The sequence below is a fragment of the Stegostoma tigrinum genome, chromosome 9 (assembly GCF_030684315.1).
Source record: "Stegostoma tigrinum isolate sSteTig4 chromosome 9, sSteTig4.hap1, whole genome shotgun sequence".
Lineage (NCBI taxonomy): Eukaryota > Metazoa > Chordata > Chondrichthyes > Orectolobiformes > Stegostomatidae > Stegostoma > Stegostoma tigrinum.
This window is the reverse complement of record NC_081362.1, coordinates 83,924,742-83,949,560: the sequence shown is the minus strand read 5'-3', so window position 1 is coordinate 83,949,560 and position 24,819 is coordinate 83,924,742. Positions and strand designations below refer to the sequence as shown.

At 39.0% G+C, this 24,819-nt stretch overlaps 1 protein-coding gene across 4 annotated transcripts in view; it reads right to left on the bottom strand.

Moving 5' to 3' along the window:
- The window catches only part of sdccag8 (SHH signaling and ciliogenesis regulator sdccag8), a 328,334-nt gene that overhangs the window by 111,103 nt on the left and 192,412 nt on the right, over positions 1-24,819 (bottom strand). For 3 of the 4 annotated variants that reach the window (XR_007248183.2, XR_007248182.2, XM_048536979.2), the window contains exon 14: positions 13,411-13,538. The exons of the other annotated variant lie outside the window; for it this stretch is intronic. Coding sequence is in view for 1 of the 3 variants with exons in the window: in XM_048536979.2 (XP_048392936.2) it covers positions 13,411-13,538 (128 nt within the window). In the remaining 2 variants the exon portion in view is untranslated. The remainder of the gene's footprint in view (positions 1-13,410; positions 13,539-24,819) is intronic. 4 annotated transcript variants of the gene reach the window in all.

Sequence of the window (24,819 nt, the reverse complement as noted above, 5' to 3'; positions counted from 1 at the left end):
GATACCACAAGAAGGTGAGAGTCAGGGCCTTGAACCACAGGGGAAAGGGATATATAAAACATTTGGGAACGTTAATTATGGGATTTGGCAGCACAGTGCCCAGATTTGCAGCTTTGACACATTAAAATTAACTTTGGTAACACAGTGCAGAAAAATGGCCACATCCTGGAGCGGGCTGAGGGTGTTACAGCCTGACAACCTCAGATACAGCTGAAAGCTGAACATTTGGATGGTTTAGATGTAACATTTAACATGATCTAGCATAACTGGAGGTATTGGTCTGCGATACTATGGCAGTTGATAAAGATGTGAATCTCGGGTTTTTGAGACTTCTTAAATAGTGGCAATGACCTTTTAACAAAGACCCTCTTTCCTGCAGTCAGCAAATAGTGTTGAGGTCTATCAACAGTGGATGCTGGGATTTCAGAGGGTGGCAGAGTGGCAAGTGAAAGGGCTGTCTCATGACAGCATTGAAGAGATCAGGGCTGTGGAAACACCTGGAGGAGGGCCTGAATACATTAGGGATGAGAACTGAGGAGTTTATGACGATGAGAGGGGGAGATTGTGTGTTGCTTGTTGCCCATTCTATAATCTCCTGACCGAGAACAAGCCCAATTTCCACTTTATGGATTCTGAGTCTAAGTTGGCAGGGTGGATGTTGCAAATAAGTAAAGTTATACTGCAAGAAATTCAGTTTCTATTCACTAATCTTCTCTACTAATGAAATAGGTATTGCCAAATAAAAAGTCAGAACATGAAAACACCTGACTTTATGTATTTATTGCAGCTACGGGAGTGAGATTTTGCCAGACACAGGAATGGCAGTTCCTTTATAATTATCACAAGCTTCACATTGAAAAAGACAACACTCAAACAGTCCAGGAAAAATTAGTAGGGAAGCCCAGGTAAAGGCATTCCTTTGGAAGTCTAATTGTGAATGCTGACAAAAAGTGACAGGTCCATGCAGGAACAAGGCAATGGAGTGGATCCTTCAGTTAAATAAGTAGGTTAATGATAAGGGTTATTTATTTACAGTGATTTATTTGAGGATTTGGTTTGTATGCTTATGCAACTAATTTGGTTTTTAAACATTCATGATTTTTCTTCCCCCTCCTAAAAATATATTCTACAGTTTATTGGTGACAAGGGTGAGCATCCTGTAGCTCTGGTGTCACATATGGCTCTCTAAATGCCATCAATATCAATCATCATTCAAAATCTACACAACTATCAGCACTTTTTCAACTCTTGGCTAGCTTGTCTTGTTTGATTTTTTTTGGGAGGAGTATAGTTGGTGAAGTCCTGATTCTTCATTACTTCTTCCTTCATGGTTATCCGCATTATTAACTTGCTCTGAAGCTAAATCTCGTTCTTTGAGACCCTTCAGAAGCATTTCTCCCTGTGACTCCTGAAACACACACTCGCGGCAATGTGCCAGCATCTCCAGGGATTTTCTGAAGAAGGGTCTGGGTCCAAAACGTCAGCTCTCCTGCTCCTATGATGCTGCGTGGCCTGCTGTGTTCATCCAGCTCTACACCTTGTTATCTCTCAATCTCATGCTGCTTCTTTCATTGCAACATGCATATTACAGTATAATTTGATAATTCCACTCCTGACCATTTCAGTTTGGAGAATGGAGTAAAACAAGGCTATGTCCTGGTACCCACTTATTCGATATATTCTTCTCCATGCCACTGAATTTTATCTTCCCTACAGAAATGAGAGGAGTTTTAATATATAATAGGTCAGAAGGCAAGTTCCACAATCAAACTAGATTTAAAGCAAAGAGAAGGGCAGCACAGTGGTTAGTATTGCTGCCTCACAGTGCCAGGGACCTGGGTTCAATTCCAACCTTGGGTTGCTGTCCGCATAGGTTTCTGCTGGATACTCTGGTTTCATCCCACAGTCTAAAGATGTGTAGGCTAGGTGGATTAGTCATTGTAAATGGGAGGTGGCGGTTAGAGGAACAGTGTAGGGACTGGGTCTGGATTGGATGCTCTTCAGAGGGTTGGTGCAGACACAATGGGCTGAATGGCCTCTTTCTGCACTGCAGGGATTCTGTAAGTCTCTGAAAATACAGCTCTTGTTGATCAAAGAACTCTACTACTCTGATGATGCTGTGCTACTTGCCCCCAGGGAAACTTCAGATACAATGATTAATTCCCACTTCCTACAGACTAAGGGGGTGGCCATGGGCACCCGCATGCGCCCCAGCTATGCCTGCCTCTTTGTAGGTTACGTGGAACAGTCCCTCTTCCGCACCTACACAGGCCCCAAACCCCTCCTCTTCCTCCGGTACATTGACGACTGTATCGGCGCCGCCTCTTGCTCCCCAGAGGAGCTCGAACAGTTCATCCACTTCACCAACACCTTCCACCCCAACCTTCAGTTCACCTGGGCCATCTCCAGCACATCCCTCACCTTCCTGGACCTCTCAGTCTCCATCTCAGGCAACCAGCTTGTAACTGATGTCCATTTCAAGCCCACCGACTCCCACAGCTACCTAGAATACACCTCCTCCCACCCACCCTCCTGCAAAAATTCCATCCCCTATTCCCAATTCCTCCGCCTCCGCCGCATCTGCTCCCACGATAAGACATTCCACTCCCGCACATCCCAGATGTCCAAGTTCTTTAAGGACCGCAACTTTCCCCCCACGGTGATCGAGAACGCCCTTGACCGCGTCTCCCGCATTTCCCGCGACACATCCCTCACACCCCGCCCCCACCACAACCGCCCCAAGAGGATCCCCCTCGTTCTCACACACCACCCTACCAACCTCCAGATACAACGCATTATCCTCCGACACTTCCGCCATTTACAATCCGACCCCACCACCCAAGACATTTTTCCATCCCCTCCCCTGTCTGCTTTCCGGAGAGACCACTCTCTCCGTGACTCCCTTGTTCGCTCCACACTGCCCTCCAACCCCACCACACCCGGCACCTTCCCCTGCAACCGCAGGAAATGCTACACTTGTCCCCACACCTCCTCCCTCACCCCCATCCCAGGCCCCAAGATGACATTCCACATCAAGCAGAGGTTCACCTGCACATCTGCCAATGTGGTATACTGCATCCACTGTACCCGGTGCGGCTTCCTCTACATTGGGGAAACCAAGCGGAGGCTTGGGGACCGCTTTGCATAACACCTCCGCTCAGTTCGCAACAAACAACTGCACCTCCCAGTCGCAAACCATTTCCACTCCCCCTCCCATTCTCTTGATGACATGTCCATCATGGGCCTCCTGCACTGCCACAATGATGCCACCCGAAGGTTGCAGGAACAGCAACTCATATTCCGCCTGGGAACCCTGCAGCCATATGGTATCAATGTGGACTTCACCAGTTTCAAAATCTCCCCTTCCCCTACTGCATCCCTAAACCAGCCCAGTTCATCCCCTCCCCCCACTGCACCACACAACCAGCCCAGCTCTTCCCCCCCACCCACTGCATCCCAAAACCAGTCCAACCTGTCTCTGCCTCCCTAACCGGTTCTTCCTCTCACCCATCCCTTCCTCCCACCCCAAGCCGCACCCCCCGCTACCTACTAACCTCATCCCACCTCCTTGACCTGTCCGTCTTCCCTGGACTGACCTATCCCCTCCCTACCTCCCCACCTACACTCTCTCCACCTATCTTCTTTACTCTCCATCTTCGGTCCGCCTCCCCCTCTCTCCCTATTTATTCCAGTTCCCTCCCCCCATCCCCCTCTCTGATGAAGGGTCTAGGCCCGAAACGTCAGCTTTTGTGCTCCTGAGATGCTGCTTGGCCTGCTGTGTTCATCCAGCCTCACATTTTATTACAATGATTAATGGGTTGTCTGTCTCGTGACTGTATTTTGTTCTACTTTACATCAACAATCAACTGTGAATACACAGCAGTGTGTCATATTTCCAACCTTGGTCATACCAAACAACTCTTGACTGGAAGTTGCTAGTAAATTCTGATACCTTGCATTCACAACAGCAGACAATCTGATTCTCACAAGAAAGGGAAATGCCATCTTTTTCCATGTGTGCTTTGAGGGTCGCTCAAACAACAAACTGATCCTTAGAACCAACATGTTGGTTTATGAAGTCTGTGTTCTCATGTCCCTGTTGTTTTGCTGTGACATTTGTGTGACTTACAGCTGTCAAATAAGAAGGTCAACAATTTTTATCACAATGTCTGCAATGCATTCTTAGCATCTTATGGAAGCTCGGAATCACAAAGATGACCGTCCTTACAAATCGCCCAAATATGTTTGCACCCATCACGCAGGGATGACTTTGTTAGTTTGGACACATTTACAGGAAGGACGATGGGCACTTTCTCAAATGCATTCAATATAGGGAGGAAATGAGAGCCAGGAAACCAGAATATCACTGAAAATTCTCATGGAATATAGAGATATACAGCATAGAGAAAGAAGCTTCAGTCCATCAAGTCAGTGTCAGCCAAGCACAGTAACCTAACTATTCTAATTCCATTTACAGCACTTTATCCATAGCCTTGAATGTTTGAAATCACAAGTTCACATCTAAAAACCTCTCAAATGTTATGAGAGTTTCTGCCTCGACCACATTTACAGGCAGTGAGTTCCAGATTCACGTCACCCTCTAGGTGAAAACATATTTTCCTCACATCTCATCTAATCTTCTGTCCCTTAAATCCATGATTCTGATCATTGATCCCTCCACCAAAGAGTAAAGTTGCTTTTTTTTTACCCATTCAATATCCCCACACAATTTATTACATCGCAATCATGTCCCCCTCTATCTCCTCTGCTCCAAGAAAATCAACTGCAGTCTATCCAAACTCTCTTCATAACCAAGACTCTCCATCCAAGGCAACATCCTGGTAAATCTCTTCTGTACCCTTTGCAGCGCAGTGGCATCCCACCTATAATGCTGGTTCTAGTACTGCGCACAATATTCTAGTTGTGGCCTAACCAACATTTTATACAGATCCAGTATAGCGAGTTTTGAGAGGATTTGTAGCTCAGGTTGAGTTTCTGGATGTGAGTTTGCTCGCTGAGCTGGAAGGTTAGTTTTCAGACGTTTCGTCACCACTCTAGGTAAAGTCATCAATGAGCCTCCGATGAAGCGCTGGTGTTATGTCCCGCTTTCTATTTATCTGTTTAGGTTTCCTTGGGTTGGTGATGACATTTCCTGCGTTGGTGATGTCATTTACTGTTCTTTTTCTCAGAGGACGGTAGATTGACTCCAAATCAATGTGTTTGTTGATGGAGTTCTCGTTGGAATGCCATGCTTCTAGGAATTCTCGTGCGTGTCTCTGTTTGGCTTGTCCTCGGATGGATGTGTTGTCCCAATCAAAGTGGTGTCCTTCCTCATCTGTATGTAAGGATACTAGTGATAGTGGGTCATGTCGTTTTGTGGCTAGTTGATGTTCATGTATCCTGGCGGCTCACTTCCTGCCTGTTTGTCCAATGTAGTGTTTGTCACAGTTCTTGCAAGGTATTTTGTAGATGACGTTCGTTTTATTTGTTGTCTGTATAGAGTCTTTTAAGTTCATTAGCTGCTGTTTTAGTGTGTTGGTGGGTTTGTGGGCTACCCTGATGCCAAGAGGTCCGAGTAGTCTGGCAGTCATTTTGGAAATGTCTTTGATGTAGGGGAGAGTGGTTATGGTTTCTGGGCCCGTTTTGTCTGTTTGTTTGGGTTTGTTGCTGAGGAATCGGCGGACTGTGTTCATAGGGTACCCATTCTTTTTGAATACGCTGTAGAGGTGATTTTCTTCTGCTGTTCGTAGTTCCTCTGTGCTGCAGTGTGTGGTGGCTCATCGGAATAATGTTCTAATGCAGCTTCGTTTGTGGGTGTTGGGATGGTTGCTCCTGTAGTTCAGTATTTGGTCCGTATGTGTTGTTTTCCTGTAGACGCTGGTTTGAAGTTCCCCATTGACTGTTCGTTTTACTGTGACATCTAGGAATGGCAGTTTGTTGTTGTTTTCCTCCTCTTTTGTGAATGTTATGCCAGTAAAGGGTATCATTGATGGTCTTGAAGGTTTCCTCTAATTTGTTTTGTTTAGTGATGACAAAGGTGTCAGCCACATAGCGGACCCAAAGTTTGGGTTGGATGATCCAGTATCACTTCCTGCTCTAAAGGCAAATATCCCACATGCATTCCTTACCACTTTAACTACCTGTTCCAATATTTTCAGGACCAAATTATTTCAGATGCTGGAATCTGTACTGAAAACAACAAATGCTGGAGACCACAGTGAGTCTGAAGAGTCATCCAGACTCGAATCGTTAGCTTGCTGTCTGTCCATGGATGCTGACTGACACACTGTGGTCTCCAGCATTTGTTGTTTTCAGTACAGATTCCAGCATCTGAAATAATTTGGTCCTGAAAATATTGGAACAGGTAGTTAAAGTGGTAAGGAATGCATATGGGATATTTGCCTTTATTAAGCGAAGCATATAGTGAATATACTGAGATCTCCAGCATTTGTTATTTCCACTACTTTCAGGGATTAGTTAACATACACACTAAAGTCCCTCTGACCTTTGGTGTTTCCCAGGGTCCTACTATTCAACATATATTGCTATATATTTTGCCTTGCCTTAGGGTCCATAGAAATCTGCTGTACAAAAAAATGGTCCTTTGGCCCACTGATTTTGCTTCAAGGAAGTGGGGCATGAAGTCACTAAAAATCGATTTCCATGCATGGAGTACATTAGTCAAATGGCAACGTTACTTATGGGCTAGTGTGAGCCACCATGACGATCAGTGGTCCCATTGGTTTGGCAACAGATGACAATACTGAAAATGTCTGAAGGTAGGACCCAACAATAAGCATCTCATAGTCAACACTTGTGGAAGAAGCTGCCTCTCATAAATAGGTCTCATCAGCCATCAGTAAAAGTGCAACTATCCCATTATCAATGGATTTGTTGCAAGACTGGCATCTCAAGTAAATGAAAGGATGTTGACAAGTATCAGTAAGACATATGTTATTAATGGGAGTAGGGATTTAAACTTGATGATCTGGACACATAATGGTTCCATGACATTTCTGACATGTTAAATGGGTGCCTGAATCTCCAGTTTGTCAGTCAAAAGTTACAAAATCAACATTGGTTAGAAATGTGCCAACCTGCACATTGGTATGAGAAAAGACATCAAGGGCCATATTCATATGCAAATAAGGGCTCACATCTGTTTGCATCATGAGCTGCGTGCCTTAAATGCACCCCACAATTAGGCTGAATGACTTCAGAAAAAAATCGGTCTCTTTGCAACCTTTAGAAGGACAATTGTTAAGGCTGAAGTCAATAGCTTAAAGTTTAAAAAATCTTGAACTTGAAACCTTACATCAAAAAGATGTATAGCTAGTTGCAAGCTATCACTTACTGTCTTCCAAATCTCAACCCTGAACTTACTCTTGCAGGCCATGTGATAGGTTAAAGATGTTGAACTAAATTAAATTAATTGAAAATTAAATTCAAAGTGCAGCACACTGAGTTTCAGTAGTATTTAAATGCTCACTTTTGAAGCTGTCTGTAACAAAGTTGTATAATTCTGGTATAAAGTCAAAAGCAAAAAAAGTGCTAATCAAAACCAGACTAGAAACATATATACTCAAAATGTATCTCTCTCTTGAAAACATATTATTGGATTGCTGATTTCTAAAAAGCTGCATGTCGCAGTTTAAACTGTATATAAAGATGGAACATAACTCTACAATCTAAACTAGAAGCACTAATACATCAACTAATACACTACTTATTTAAAGTGGCAACCTTCTGGTTCCAGTCTGCACATCAATCGCACCAATGTGTCTTCTTACAGTCTGCTAGTTTCTGTCAGCAACTGTTAACAATTGCTTTAAAAATAAAAGCCAAGTAGAATGTGGGGTGAGCCAGACTAAATCCATTTGGGATACGATTATCTAAAATCTCTTTGACCCTTCATCTTTACCCATTAACAAAAAATACAACACACAGAACTAAAATACAGTTGTCTTTTATTTGAGCTTGGTGCTCAGGAGACAGCTAAATAGTGCACTGCAATTAGGGGCACATTAGACCTGAAATTCAGTATTTGCTACATTCGAATAAAAATGACACAAAAGATAAAATGAGAATTGATTCCTACGTGATGGTGAGGATATTTATTCCAATGCATAATGTTGATGCCCTAGAGAGCATTTACTGCGTACCCTTATTAAATGGTTATACATGAAGCCCATTTAGAATTGCTAACCCATACACTTGCACAATAAACACTTTCACATCATCTGTACAACCTAAAGAAATGCTAGACTGCTCTCGATGTAGTTAAGGTAATGAATGTGATTACTGTAAATGGCTATAATTATATTATCTCCCTTTCACTGCAAACACTGTTTATCCGAGTTTAAATTCTCTTAAAACCTCCCTCAAATGTGTGCTTGATCTTGCACAAAATTTCTTACTTTGTATGGTCACCAATTCCCCACCTTCCACCATCACTTATTTTGTAAAATACCTAGTATCAGATCTTATGAAAAGGAGGGCAAAGTAAAGGTAAGTTACTGATGAGATTGAACAAATTGAGCTAACCTTCCAAATTCCAAGTCAAATTTCAAGTAGGTATAATTATTATAAATATATTTAAAAAGATGAATTTTCACATTTGAATGATTATCTTAAAAACTGAAATGTCAATTATAAAATATTCAGAAACTCAGGAACTGTTTCAAAAAGAGGGACAATCTCATAATAATTAGAACGAAATGCGATATACAATGAACCTGCAGTATGACAACTGACCAGCCCAGTGTTGTGGGCTGTATCACATTCTTTGTAGAATAACTTTCGTTTCAAAATGTGGTTAGTTTAAACAGATATTGTTAGTATTCATATTACAAATAACAATTTACTAAAATTTTTTTTAATAAAACTTGAATTATTTTATTTCAACACTTACTCCAATTAATTACACCAAATTATTTGTGGTGGGTAGTTAGTGCTTGTGTATAATCAATCCAAATATAAAATGGAGGTATAGTAAGCTATAATATTTCCAGCAATATATTAAGAACACTAAATACCATGCTGCTTAATATATAATTTATTTGTAAGGTTCTGCTTGCAAACTCAATGTTATGATCGGTTTTGTATTCATCATCTCACTTTTAATTATTTGCATACAGTATGAACTGAGAAAACATTTACTCAACCACTTTTAGTTGTGTGGATTATTGTAAATGCATAAATTACTTGAATATCTCCCACGTATTAATATGAAGCAGCTTTCAGCTCACGAGCTTTACTTCATTATCTTGAACCTGTCTTTGAAAATCACTATTCAAATTATTGACAGACATTTTCCGAGCCAGAGTACATTCCAACGGCTTGTCAACTTAAATTTCTATTTTTCTTCCCCATTTCAAATTTAAAATGTACATGGATTCTTGTTCTATTTGGAGTAGCTATCCTGTATCTTTGCAGATTATTCGCAGTTTGTTGTAAATGTGTGAAAACATATAGCGTTTAACAACCAACCTAAGAAAATAGTGCACAAACAGATACCTAGTTCAGTGTTGTCTGAAGCAAGACTGTATACCTTATGTGCAGATCTCAAGTAAAAGAACACAGTAGAGCACAATGCAAGGCCAAAAAGCATACACTGAACCGGAAGTAAGAAATTGGGAAGGTGGTGTGCAAAGAGATCAAATAGTTCAAATAGATCAACAATTCTCAGTATTGAAAAACTATTCCTGAAATGCATTTATACGCTGCTGAAAGCACTAGGAATCCTCCTTTTCACAGGATTACTTTTCACACCACAACACATGACTGGTTTCTCACTATTGTTGTTACTCTTCTCTATTTAAATTTTAGCATTTAAGTAAAGCTGCCAAATAAAAAAAGGTAAAAGAAAAACATTTAACAAACATCTGAAATCAGAAACCCTTAAGAAGATCACATAATAAATTCAAATTTTCAACTTACTACAGGCTCAATCAGTTGCTTTTCTGACAAGTGCCACTATTCAGATACTTTATCTGGCACTTCACATGATCAGAACTCTGGTGGATAACCAATTTGGGTCAGTGACTTCTCAGTTTCTCCTTCCACAGTTGCTGCCATATCTGTCGAGTATTTTTAGCACTTCTAATTTTATTTTATAATACAATAAAAACACACTTAAAGATCTTGAAAGCAGAAAAATAACACATCAATTCAATTAGCCAAAACCTCATCATAAATGCAGAAACTTCTGTGTGTGCAAATTTTTAATTTTATCAACATCCATCTCCATTTTCAGGACTTTGTAATTCTTGTTTACAATTAACCCTTTGCATAATATTCCCAAACCTGCCAAATGGGTTTCTGTCCTTGCATCCAATGACAGCGCATCCTTCATTGCCATTGACCTCTGACATGAATATCATTGGTGTCAAACAGCAAGTACTGCTCACAAACAATGCCACAGGGATCAGCCAGTTCCTTAACTAATCTACACATAGCAATTCTTCCTGTGTCATTGAAATTGCTTCTGAGAAATAATAGCTTTCTATGTTACGCAGAAACATATTCCAAGTGTAATTCCTAACTTCAGGAACTAATTGCAACTAATTGCCAAATTTGGAACTGTCAGTTTTTCTTTAAATCACAAGGTCAGTAAGATGATCATGCTGTAAAGGCAATGATGGTAAAATGGCATGAAAAAGATCATGCAGTGGAAAAAAATCTTCCTATACACAGACTAGAATTGCTCAATGTTCAGTAACCTTGGCAACAACGAAATACTGCGAAGGAATAAATCACTTATTACATGCATTGTAATTTGGAGTGGGACTGCTGGCTAAAATGAGGGAAGGCTACATTTATTCCAACCACTTTTAGGCACAGTACAACATTATATAACCTTTCTCCCAACTAACAACACAATGCAATTTCCCAGAAACAGCCACATTATAAAAAGAGCTCATTTCTTAACAGATAAGTGGTAACAAATCATTTGCCACAACCATTTCTATCTAAAAATGTTATCTTTCATTTACCTCTGTTATATCAAAGAAAGCCACTTGTTTCCTGCTGTTTTTCTAACTTTAATAACTAATCAAACTATTTTCTGAATAGAGGAGAAGGGCACCTGCATAGAAACACCAATGTCTTCAATTTCCCATCCAAGCTGCACATTATCCTGACTTGGATTGATATTGTTGTCCTTTCACTGTCATTGGATCAAAAATTTAGAACTCAACTAAATAGCACTGTGGTTGCATTTACACAAGCTGGACTGCAGCATTTCAAGAATGTACTCTGCCACACCTTTTTCAGAGGCAATCAGGAATAGGCAACAACCAGTACTGGCAGAGATGCTTACATCCCAGGAACAAGTGTAAAACATATCTTCAGTCCAAGTAGTTATCATTCTTGATAATTCATCAATTAGCCTAAGGGTGAATCTTTGGAGACTATCTTTTGATAGGGAGCACTAGCAGTTTGGATGCTTGTAATATGTAGGAGAGAATTTCACAATGTATTTTTGGCATTAATGCTTTGCCTATTTAATTTGGAGGTAAAAGTGAAATTGCATTTGATGCAATGTAGTTTCAATCACATGAGTCTTACGTATTTCAAAGCCAGCTCAATAAAACTATCAAAAGAATGCATTGTATAGATTGTAGATAAAAAGATACTATGATGATTTGAATGCATGATTTTTGGGAGTATATAACTTGAAATGTAATACACTTTCCACAACATGTATTTAGAACTAACAGATAAACCTGTGGATGGTACTATCTTAGAGCGCATCACTGAATATTCTGTAAAATTAAATATGTATGATAACATGAGCAATGAGCAACTGTAAATGCTTGACCTAAACAGTCAATTATAATAAGTGAACCTAAACAATGAATGTTGGCAGCTATCCATCCATGGTGAGTGTTACAGTTAAACAGAATGCTGCTTTCAGCTAATGTCCACGCACAAGTGCTTCCCAAAGGATAACCATGAAGAGTGAGATCCTAGGCTGATCATTTTTTTAACCATTTTCTAATTTATGTGGTGAACCCTAAATTTACCTCCACCTATACCTTCCCTTCCACTTCATATACACTGCCAATGCAGATCGTACCTGGCATCTTCTGTTCTTCACAGCACATTGTATATTCAGCAATGCATTCAACAACTGAGCCACCAGGATGGTCTTGAAAATGTATTAAAGTTAAATTCCATTTTAATGTGACGTATAAAAAATGTCATTGCAATTCAACGTGCTCACCTCATTAAAATGCTCACTTCTGTAACTGAAGTCTCTTCATAAAATTGAGGAAGCTTAATTATCATTATCACCAGATTTACAAAACTCATTATTTTATTTTGGTGTAGGCACTTCCATTTTATTAGGAATTAATTCTTCCCTTTTAATTTTGTATCACCAGAAGACCTCAAATTCAGGTCTTCTTGCTTATGAGTACAAAAAATTTAAAACCAACATGATTGGAAACAATTGATTAGGTCTGCATGTGAGATCACTGTCAGAAAAAAAATTACCAAATGTACTCTGACTCACAACTGAGTACTGATCAATTTTACTTCCACGTCCTTATCCACAAGACAGTGTACATTTAAAAAATACTTTTACTGGTATTATCTTGATTAACATAAAGCTGAATTTGTTAAATTTCCCTTTGGTAGTTCATCATAATTATAATGTGATATAATGAAATCCAAAGAAAGCATTACATTTTCAGTCAGAGCGCCAGCTTGTCAATACTAAGATTACCCTTCAGAGAAAAATAATGAAAACAGCTTCATGCGCAATGTGCAAACGATGACTAAAATAACATTTAGAGATGGGAAAAATAAAGCTTCAGGGATGCAGTCTGGCAGGTTACTGTACATTTTAAAAACTTCTATTTATTTTACTTCATAGAATTGACATAGTAGGTAACAACTAAAACCTAAAGAATAACTCCAATTCAGAAATCAATTCCAAGTTGTCAGCCTGTTAAGAATAGTTATTCCAAATTGATGTGGCAATAGCAAGATGGTATTCAAACAGAGTTTTAAACATAAGCCCTGCAGCATTTCCCGCTGAGCTTCTGATGCGATTTTCCTTATGTAACATGTGTGCCTTAAAATCAAGCCAAGAGAAGCCCCTTGTTCTTCACTTTATGCTGGCAACACTCTGCTTTAAGTTTCTTAACACAGGTAAATAAACTCATAATCCAGATGGTGCAACAGATGTGAGAGCAGCACTGTGAAATCAACAGACAGTGGGCAATGGTTTTCATTTCCCTTTTAAACGCTAACTGATATGTAATTCGGGATCTCCGGTGAAGTTAGCATCTGCTCCCTTTGGCCAGCCAAAGGTTACAGGTGTTCCTGATGTCATTTCACAGTAAGGTGTGGGCCTGGCCTGCAAGAGAGGTGTCCTGGCTCTAATCTATGCCTACCACCTACCAGTTTTATCATGCTGGGCCTCCATTTGCTGTATCTTTTCTGTTAGCTCTTGTTCACGTTGTTGGGATTGAAAGGCCAGGGCCTTGACATCATCACTGTGACTGTGGAGTATACTATCCTTTTCCATCCTGAAAGAGGCAACAAGGTCAAAAATATAGGACAGTGAGAAAACTGTTTCTAAACAGTAACACCTTCATATTGCAAAAATGATGTACTTTTCCAACAATCACTGCTTAAACATTAGCTACATTTAAATCTGTGAAAACAATTGCGTGATTATAAACACCAAGCAATGAATTTAATTTATTCTGAAAAGGAAACAGCGTGTTCTTACACAAGATGCTTGTGTCTTGTGATTAATATAGGAATCGTGATTGACACTCAATGTAATCCGATAATGTTTTTATGCAGAAGTTATTAAATGTTCCGTTAAAATACAAATTGTGTTGGTTACTGAGGACAGCTGCAATAAACCAAAGCCCTAAAGATTGTTTGTAGGAAAGATTAACAGTGTATTATTAAGTGTCAGGCATGGCTCAGCAGTAGTATTCTCGCCTCTAGCTCAGGAAAATTGTGAATTCAAACGTCTCTTCTAAGCACATGATCTAGGCTAATACTTCAGTGTATTACTAGTTGTAGGTATAGTTATGAATGCATTCTTTCGAATGAGATCTTAAACTGAGGCCTTCTCTAGCCTCTCAAGTAGATACGAAAGATCCCAAGAAACTTTTCAAAGAAGAATGTGACAGTTCTTCTCAGGGGCTTGACCAATATACATTCCTCAAGGATCATCATTAAAGCAAATTAAATGGCCTTTATTATGTCCTACAGAATCTTGCTGCCTACCAATCTGGCTGCCATGTTTGAAGTGATGACATTACCCAAAGGAAATTTTGATTTTTTATTGCTAATTTTTTTCTCTCTGTCTAGATTTCTGTGAGTAGTCATTCCCCAACAAAGAATGGCCACCAATCTGCTGCCATACTTCCTCCAAAAGATACTTTTAAATTGCTCACCAGTGCATGAGGGAGAATTAATTCTTCACTGCTCCTCATTCCTGCAGAATTAGCATCCTTTTTCTGCTTACGAGGAATATATTTAAATATCTAGCGCACACAATTTCTCACTCAGATTTTCAAACTGTGGTACCAAGTTCTATAAAATCAGCTTTCTGCTTATTGTTTTTTCTTCTTCGTTCACTTATCAGTTCTATACGATCGTTGTTATATATTAATTTGTTTTTGACAAAGGCTTGCTGCAGCACTAGCATTATTGTTGTAATAGTTACACAATCTGAATGCAGATTTTCAGCGCCATGACGGGTAAGTTGAGTCAGGAGAGTTACCAACTCATCAGAACTTCTTCAGTAAAAAGAATGCCAGATCATGTGATTTTTGCTGCAGGTAGGTTGGCCATGTGGGTGGCTAAGGTGAGCCTGTCAGAAAGATGTTAATCCTCTGGGAATCTGTCCCAACTTGTTTCAGATACTGTTTGGCTCTCTGGCTCTAACTCCACTTTAGCCCCTTGATAACCTCCACAGTTACCCATACCCTCTTCTTGCCAAGTCAATGCAATGTCATGACTGTTTCCCACTTCTACGTTCTCTCAAATTCCTCACGAATTCTAAATTATGTCTCTCACTTCACCTCTCCCCTCATACTCTCTATGCCAACTCATACCCCTGATCCACTCCATGCTTCTCGTACCTTCTTTATTAACTCAATGTTAATCATGTGCTCCACATTTCCCAAACTTCCCAGACCCTCCCCAGTACCACCATAGACATTTTTCAGCATCCACTGAGGGCAGAACTTAAGGGTCACATGGAGACAAAAAAAATTCTAACAGTCTAATAAACCTCACACTTATACAGTTAAAGCTTTAGAATCTTTTTGTTTTAAAATAAAACAAACTTGTATTCAGACTCCAGGTCAAGGACAGCTAAATGCTTCTAAAAGCATCCTTAAAGGGTTTATCAAACTGTGAACTCAAAAACACCTGCTGAGGTAACTGTAGCTTTTAAAACTTCTTTTTAAGTTTAAATTTGTTTCAATTCTCAGTAACAACTGTGACCTCTTTTTTTGCTTCATGTTTAAAGAGCAGAGGATTTACAAACTTTCAGATCATATTAGATGTGCAGACTTTATCCACTCTAAAGAACCCTACAATAGCCAAAGAGTGATCTCTTTGAAATAAGCATGACTGAGCTTAGGTTTCTCTCCTATCTGATCACAACCCCATCCCTTCTCCTATAGGAAAAAAATGAATAGTTGGAAATGGGGGCACATTGGGGTCCTACCTTTATAAATGTATGGTCAGCCTCTGGGCTCTGCAAAAATCAAATCCTGACATTCAGAAGTTAAGACAGAGTGCTGCTGTGAGTACGTTAGCGTTTGCCATTGATTCCTAACAGAAAATCAAGAGAGTTCTCCACATAGACTCTATAAATGCCAAGAAAACTGACAGTAGAAGTACATTACAACTGGAACTAATTCTAAACATTCAGCTTCTGTTCAACGAACAACTTCCCCACAGTCCCAAACCCTTTTATCTGAAGGTTGCACATTGTGCTGATCCAAAGTTCTAATTCAAAAATATGCATTTTAAAAAATATATGTATGTGTCTACAAAAGTTTACATCAGATCTTGCACAGAAAGTCATCAAGTATGGCATGCATCTCACTTTTAGACTTACATTAAATAGGTCTTTGAAAATGAGTGCAAAATAACATCCTATCCAGTGCGGTATTCTATCCTAAGCATTCATGACAAATTCCAAACGACAGTAGAACTTGCTGCAGCACTGAACAGATCAAAGAGCTAATTTAAATAATTTTAGTTTTGTTAATTTGTCTGCATTTTGTGCATTGCACATAACACATTAATCATCTGCTTCTTATGCACAAACAACATTAATCAAACTAAGCACTACTATATGTTTCTGTTATATGAAGCACTCAAATCTCCTCCCCCACGGGTGCCTTTGATTGTTGTGTTATTTACCCTCCTCTGTGCATATATTTAACCATCTATCCCATAGCCTTTCCTTCTTTCCCTTCCTCTAACTAAACTGGCTCTGGCTCCCTCCATCTGGTTCCCCTTCCGTCAGCAGTCCCGCACCTGTTCACACCTCCTCTCCTGTTGGATTCCACTAAAGATTTCCTCCTCTGCCAGGGCTATTCTGGCACACACAATCTTTTTGTCATTCAATCCATCTGTCAGAAGTGAACTTTGTTTACCAGAAGCTACTTCTTGCTTCTTGAAGTAGTACAGCTCTTCAAGGTCACTGGAAAATGGTCTATCTACATTCCCCACTGGTAGTTAAATAGAACAAAGTGCTGTGGTAGGGCATATTTGTAAAATTAACTAAGCAACATTAATTTTTTTCAAGCCTATATTTTAGGCAGACAGAAATAGATAATTTCTTAATTTCAAAGCAAATTTGTTCCTTATTTTAAAGAGGCTTAGGAATAATGAGTTTGCTATATATAAAATTACAAATGGATGCTGTGTGCTAAGTGCTCAGAGGATTGTAGTAGACCACCAAAAACAAATTTTACCTTGCAATACAATATGTCAATAATGTATAATAACTTTACCACGTACTAATTGTATCTTATTCAGAGCTGTCATTTACAGGGAATGGCTTTAGGCAACCATTAAACCATCTGACAGATAAAGACTTCACAGACAGAAATGAAAAGAAGCATAAAGGTTGCTCTGTGTTGAACATCTGCAGTATAAGCTTGATGTGCAATTTGCACAGAAGATACCCCATGGCTCTTGGCATGATCTAAAATTCATATGAGTTATCATTACTACCAAGCACAGGAGTGAAGTCGTTACACGTGTACGACAGTAGTCTGGTTTACCAGCCATATCACATTTACTCATTCTATTTAAATCACGTTATACTTTGTTTCATCTTTCATAACTTAAAACAGACAATTTCAAGTTCAGATAGATTTTGTCGAACCTGAAGAAAATTTGCTTGCAAAGCAAGTTAGTTGATAGAAGTTGCTTTAAGAAAACAATAGTGGTAGTGTGTGGACACAATATCTCTTTCAATGTTTTAAAGTTGACATATGTGTGCGTTGAAAATTGGACTCAGAGCCTGCAGTAGAATGTGGACCTGCTGATGTGGATCTCCAGTGGGACTAAGAAGCTATCATAAATACTAGATTTGTATTTTTATAGAGTAATGGCACTACATGGTCCTATGGAATATTTTCTAGTTTGTTCAGCACATGAATTGTCATAAATAGTTCTTTGGTCAGTTTATGCTTCAGCATTGAATATTCCAAGTCAGAGGTGGCATGACAAAATGAGTAATAAAGGTCTATCACTCTGATCCAACAATCTCAGGCTATACCAATGTGATCTTTCTTTTCCCCAATTTCCCAGGTAAAGCATCTCTCAATAACACAGTAAACTGACACAGACATGGTATGGAGTGACACACATGGGGAAAGTTTAAGTCAGCTCAGTTTAATTTCACAGAGTAGATACCTTCATGACAGAAGGGAGAATAACACCTTAGTGGTTGAGATTTGATTCAAACGTAGGCTTTGGTGGTGGAAGAATGATAAGTTAACCCACTGCAGCACCCCCAGTGTAATGGTTTTCAATTATTCTTTACGTGTAAAGTAATTACTATTGTTCTGGCATTCTGGCACTACTTTGGGAAGAATAGATGTGACAGGACATAGATGCAGATTATTTTGTTGGATTTAACTTTGATGAGCTGGATCTGTCTGCGAGTTATCATGAAGCAGTTTTCTTCAACATCTTTCTGGTACAATTTTACAAATAGGATTCACAATTGTTGGGGTAGTTATAGAGGTATGATGGTTTGCTTCCTCAGGCTGATCTGACAGACCCCACATTGCAATTTCGTGTTTTACCAGTTAATCGGAGAATTTATAAAGCAGCTCAATGCTTGACAATGATCCAGTAAATGCAACTGCAGAAATAATACACAATAAGACTAATATAAATAATACAGATTAATCTTGTTCTAGTAAAAGACAGATTCAAACTTAGTATTTAATTTCATCCAAGAGCAGGTTTCACTAACCATTTTGTTCAAGAAAATTACAGCATGTAATTCCTCTTTTTGTTTTACTGTTTAAGGATGTTCTGTAAAATGGTAGAACTATGTCGGAGAATGATTTAAAAAACATTTATTTCTATTGTGCTTTTTAATTAGTAAAAGTGGTTAGTGCTTACTTAATATATCAAAAATTAATTTTGCCTTCAGGGTAAGGAATTAGATTCTTCATTAACTCACGCAGCAATAAACAATATCTTGCCACACCCTTCCAGTGAGCACTGCTACCACCCCGCAATAGACAGATAAACGGACACGGACACACACACACACAAATTTACAGCAAAAATAGGTTAAAAAGCCAACACATTTTGTTTCCTTCCTCCTTTTTCATTTATATATGCTTAAATACTTGGAAAACGATCCCATCTTTGGGTAATTAATTAAAAATAAAAAGAATTTTGCCATAGAAACATGTTGCTACAAATGTGTGAATACTCAAAGGGTTAGCTCTGTAATTAACAGTTAGTGGTGATTTTAAGTTTCATGTGGGAGTAACTGAACAGTGGGTCATAGATGCTGAGGCTTTTTCTGTGTGCAGTTTAGACTGAAAGTAAAGATCAGTAAAGACAATGCAAGGTCTCACCCAAGGCCACTAGGTGCACCACTGTAAACATCACACCACTTTGCAGTCGCCCAGCAGATCCCATCTCTGTGGTCAGTCCTCCCAGCTGCCCTATCTGTTACTGTCTGATTAGTTCTGCTAAGCAGCCCCTCCCCTGCCATCTTTGCCTGCCATCTGTTATAGGCAACATGGCTATTGCCCAGCAATGCATGCTGCCCTCCTACCTGGCATCCAGCTACTTGCCTTACCCTAAAGAGCTAACACAGGTTCTTGCTGCTGGCACAATCAGGATTTCATTACTACTACTTTGACAAGTGCAGTGTTGTTTGTAATTTCTCTTTTATCCCTGTTCTGATTGTACAACCACCTCCCACTGACTATGTTTGCTGCAGTTTTGTTGCACACAGATTTTACTCTCCACATTAATCTCCCTCTGGCATATTGCTGCATCTGTTCTTTTTTTTATTAATTTTCAAATTCCCACCCTTTTTCCAGCATAGGAGATACACTTCATTCTGTTTGTGTTCAGAAGATTACAATTCAGAAATAAATATCAGTTCCACAGAATTAAATTTAAAAAGTTGTCAATCTTTTGAATGGAATAACTAAAGCTTTTATTTAAAAGGAAATGTCTTCTGCTAGATTTGAACACTTCATAATTGCATTAATTGGTAGTGTTATTTGAATCAAGGAAATGTTCTGTTAGTTCAGTTAAGTATGACAATAATGCTAGCATATTTTTTGTTTTAGGCACACAGAATAAATATATTTATGCCTTTTAATTATATACTTAAATAAAATATAGCAAATGTATAATTAAAAAATGAAATTGAAAAATTTTACTTGATGATTCACAACATTAAGCTACACTGTGGTAAATTAACAAAATAACATGTAATTATATGGTGGAAACAATGTCCACAAAGCAAATTTTCAAAACTGAGCATTATTTTTATTTATGAGCTACTCAGAGTTGTGCAATTTTCTAAATTTACTACCCTCTATAGAACATACCTGCTATATGATTTAGTGCTGTGAATTTTAACACAGAGATGTCAATTTTTTAAGTACCATTATATTTTGTATTATTAACTGTATAAATATTTCTAAAAATAGCAGAGAACTCTAACTATTTTTAATTTCCTTGTATGTAATCTATTACAATCTGCTAACAAAATGGCCGGAGTACTCCATTTTAAGATTTAAAATTTCACTACATTTTAGGCAATGTAAAAAATTTATTACAAACTGTCAGTAATATCACACAATGTGCTCAAATACATAAGGATCAACAAAAATGTGTTAGATAATCCATCTGTATGTGGCTGAGCAGCAATTTTGCAGAGATAGTTTTCATCCCCATAGTGTCCTGCGCATGTTTCTGAATTTTACAAAGAGGGAACAACAGGATCTGATCTGAAGAAAGATGCAAAGCTTAAATAAAAACTAACATGTTCAGGAGCTTACAATGGTAGCAAATTATATTCACTCAGTATTCACTATTCAGGGGCTCTAATGGAAGGCGTAAAACACTTCCAACACTTAGAAATCAGCATAAAATAGCAAGACAGATATAGAGACAACGTATCTTTGTAATCCTCTTTCATTTTGAACTTGAATTTTATTTAGTGCAGTGACTTATCTACTGCCCAATTCAAGCAGAGCACTAGATAATTCAGCTGATTGCCTTAATTAATCTGGTTACAACATTCTGCCAACATTGTATGCACTAACTGAACACAATAGTTCATTCAAACAATAAATGCTTGAAGTGACGATATGATTTGCATCCGCAGGATATTTACTAGTGCCATAATGTACAATGATTATTGTGAAGACCTGGTTATCCAGGCTGGTGTAATTAAAATGAAGTAGCTTTATGTTCAAATCGCAACGTAGCTGAGCCATACAGCAATGTTTGGGTGGGACCATTTGGCCCATCTCATCTGGGCTGGCTCTTTGTTGGAACAATTCAAAACTAAAAGTTTAAGACAGTTGCTACACATCAGCTGATGTATTGTGTACAGTTCTTGCACCACATTATAGGAAGGATGTGAACATATTGGAGAGGGCACAAGAATAATACCAGGGACGAGAAACTTCAATTACGAGAATAGGCTGAAGAGTTAGGCCACTTTTGGAATACTGCATGCATTCTGGTCTCCCTGCTACAAGAAGAATGTTGTGAAACTTGAAAGGCTTCAGAAAAGATTTACAAGGATATTGCCAGGGTTGGAGGGTTTGTGCTATAGGGTGAGGCTAAATAGGCTGGGGCTAATTTCCCTGGAACATCAGAGGCTGAGGGGTGACCTTACAGAGATTTATAAAATCATGAGGGGTATGGATAGAATAAATAGAAAAGTCTTTTCCCTGGGTTGCAGAGTCCAAAGCTAGAGGTTTAAGGTTAGAGGTGAAAGATTTAAAAGGGACCTAAGGGACAACATTTTCACACAGAGGGTGGTATGTACATGGAATGAGCTGCCAGAGGAAGTGGAGGAGGCTGGTATAATTACAGCATTTAACAGGCATTTTGGATGGGTATATGAATAGGAAAGGTTTAGAGGATATGGACCAAATGCTGGCAGATATGACTAGATTTATTTAGGATATCTGGTTGGCATGGACAAGTTGGACCGAAGGGCCTGTTTCCATGCCGCACATCTGTATAACTCCAAGTTGGTACTGTTCTCCTTGCAGAGAACAAATTTATGAGGAGATCCTATGAAGGTTTTCAAAATTATGAGCAAGCTGAATACAGTAGGCAGGGAGAAGTTGTTTCCACTTGTAAAAGTAATATAAATGACAGGGTGTTTAAAGTGATTTAAAGTGATTTACAAAAGAAGCAGGAGTGACTATGGAATGCACTACCTGTAAGCATAATAGAGATAGGTTCAATTCACGCATTCAAGAGGGCACTGGACAATTCTTTGGATAAAAATAACATGTAACAGTGGGGATAAGAAGGAGATTAGCAGATGATAATGATGCTCATTTGAACAACAGTGCAGACATGATGGACTGAATGGCTTCCATCTGCACAGTAAAGTTGGGGATTTTTCTGTGATTTTAATCCCACTGTGCTGTTCTCTCATCTGTGGTGCTGGAGCTAACAACTCAAGTACAATTTAAAAACAAATTTAGTTTATAAAACAAAGATTCAATGATTTGGCAAAATAGAAATGTTAGCAAAGATATAGTAAGAAAGGTAAAGTGAAAATATATATGGACTTCTTCCTTCTTTGGAGGTGGCAAAAGAGTGAGCGAGAAGGGGAAATAATTGGGTGGGTTAGCCCTGGAGAGAAAATTGGCTCTTCTCATCACTTCTGCAATTAAATACTTAGTGAGAGGATCCATAGGGAACTTTGTCTACTTGACTGTAATTAAAGCACTTAAGTGGTCAATCAATGATCACTTAGGAACTTCAACTCACCACCTCCAGGCAGGGTTAGAAAGGAAGCTAGTTCCTCATTTGGGAAACTGCCAGCCAAGCTTGGGGAAGGGCCTTCAATTCATCCAAACTGGGGCAATTGGAGGCATAGATGGTTGGCAAAGGGGAGGCCTGTGCAAGTGACCCTCTTGTTCTTGCCAGTGACACCCCATCTTTCGCTGCAACAAGAAGAAAAAAATAGAGTTTGACCTTTTCACTATTAAATGGCCATCAGAGGGGTATTCAACAGACAGCCTTTAGATACCAGAAACTGCTGGTATTTGATTGGCAAGCAGCTTACGGTGAACCTGCATATCAATGTCAAGTCCTGCGATAGGGTGAGAAATGTAGACCACAAGACTGTAAAATATAGGAGCAGAAGTAAGCCATTCATCCCAGTGAGTCAGCTCCACCATTCATTGTGATCATAATTGAATCAATAATTCTTAATTCCACTTTCCTATCTTATACTCTTAACCCTTGATTCCCTTGCTGATTAAAAATATGTCTATCTCAACCTTGAATATACTTGTGACCTAGCCTCAGTGGTAAATAATTCCACAGATTCACAACCCTCAGAGAAGAAATTCCTCCTCATCCCTGTCTTAAATGGTGGACACTGACTCTGTCCCTCTGGTCCTAGACTCTCCCACAAGGATAAATGCCTTTCTGCTTCTACCCTATCAAGCCGCTAAGAATCTAATACATTTCAATAAGATCAGCCCTCAGTTTTGAAACTTGCCTGTGCACCACCTCTCAGTTCCCAATGAGCTGACAGGCAAGTAATAGGTCATGTTTTCTCAGTGGTGGGGTCAGTATGTTAGTCACCACCTAATACACTTACCCCTACATTTAAAAAACACAGAAAAGTTTCAGCCGATGTCATAAATGTCATGATGGCAAAAACAACACAATGTTAGAATGAAATCCTGTATTTCAAATCGCTTATTCTTGAGCCTAAGAGAAAGATCCATATGTAAAGGAAAGGATTGTATCTTCTCCACAAAGGAGTGAAATCAATTGCTATTAGAGGCGATTCAGTCAATCAAACTCATCCTTCTAATGTTTCTATTTGGCCAACTTAGTAATCAACTAGAGTTTTAATTCACAAAGTTACTACAGTAAGTTATTCTAAATCATTAGCATTACTTTGTCTGCCCTGGAGAGTGTGAAAGATGTAGCAAGAAGAGCAAATAATGAAGTGAGTTGCCCTCAGAATGATACTTGACTCTCACCACCTCATCACGCCACTTAAGGAACTCAGCTCATTGACGCATGAAATTTGAAATTTGTGAAAAATCTGATAGAAAAGAGTAAAGAAAAATTCCCTTTTGGGAATAAGAGGCATCCTTCCTGCTGTGACTGGGAAGGATTACTCCATTCAACCTCATTTGGGGCCAAAGAGGGATAATGATGGTGGTAAAAGGCGACTGCTGAAAGTCACTCTCTGCCATTGCCTCCAACTCCCCTCTCTCTGCAACCTCCACCATCGAGAAATACACATTCTTGCAATTTGATCCCCTGAAGACTAGGTCACTAGCAATGATTTAAAGGACTCATAATCCGCTAGTTTCTGATTGACCAGCAGTTTCTGGAAAAGCAGGGCTACAATGACAAAGCCTGCAATTTGCCAAGCAGCTCACCTGTCTCCCTTAACAAGGTTGCAACTTGATTTGTCAAGCTTTCTCATTGGGGCAAGCAGAGAGTCAGCCGTCACTAAACATGTCCACATTTAAGCTGCAAAATGTAATATTTTAGCTCAACTCCCTTGATTTTAAAAAAATCTTCAATTTATCTTTCACCAGATGAAATTTATATCTTCTCATTTTTGCTAACTTCAAAGTAATATCAAATAAAATGGGGAATAAACAGATACACTGTTAGGTTGCTAATCTGTCAAAAATAGAGGAAGACCCTTAAAGGAATAAATGGCAGCTTCCATTCCTAGTAAACTGCTAAACACCGAACTTTCCTACCTGGTTCTAATGTTAGCTGATATTGTTAATGACATTCTCTCTTCCTAAATTCTGTCATCATCAATCCTCTTCAGAAAAAACATCACCCTTAACTACACTGTACTTGCAGACTACTATCCCATCTCCAATCTCCTTTCCTTCTCCAAAGTTTTTAAACTTGTCACCTCCAAAATCCATACCCGTATTTCCCAGAGGTTCATGTTTAAATTCTTCCAATCAGATTTCCATTTCACGCCACACCAAGACGTTCTTTTCACCGTGACAAATTAAATTTTGTGTGACAGTGACAAAAATAACCAATTGCTACTTGTTTTTCTCAAGCTGTTTGCAA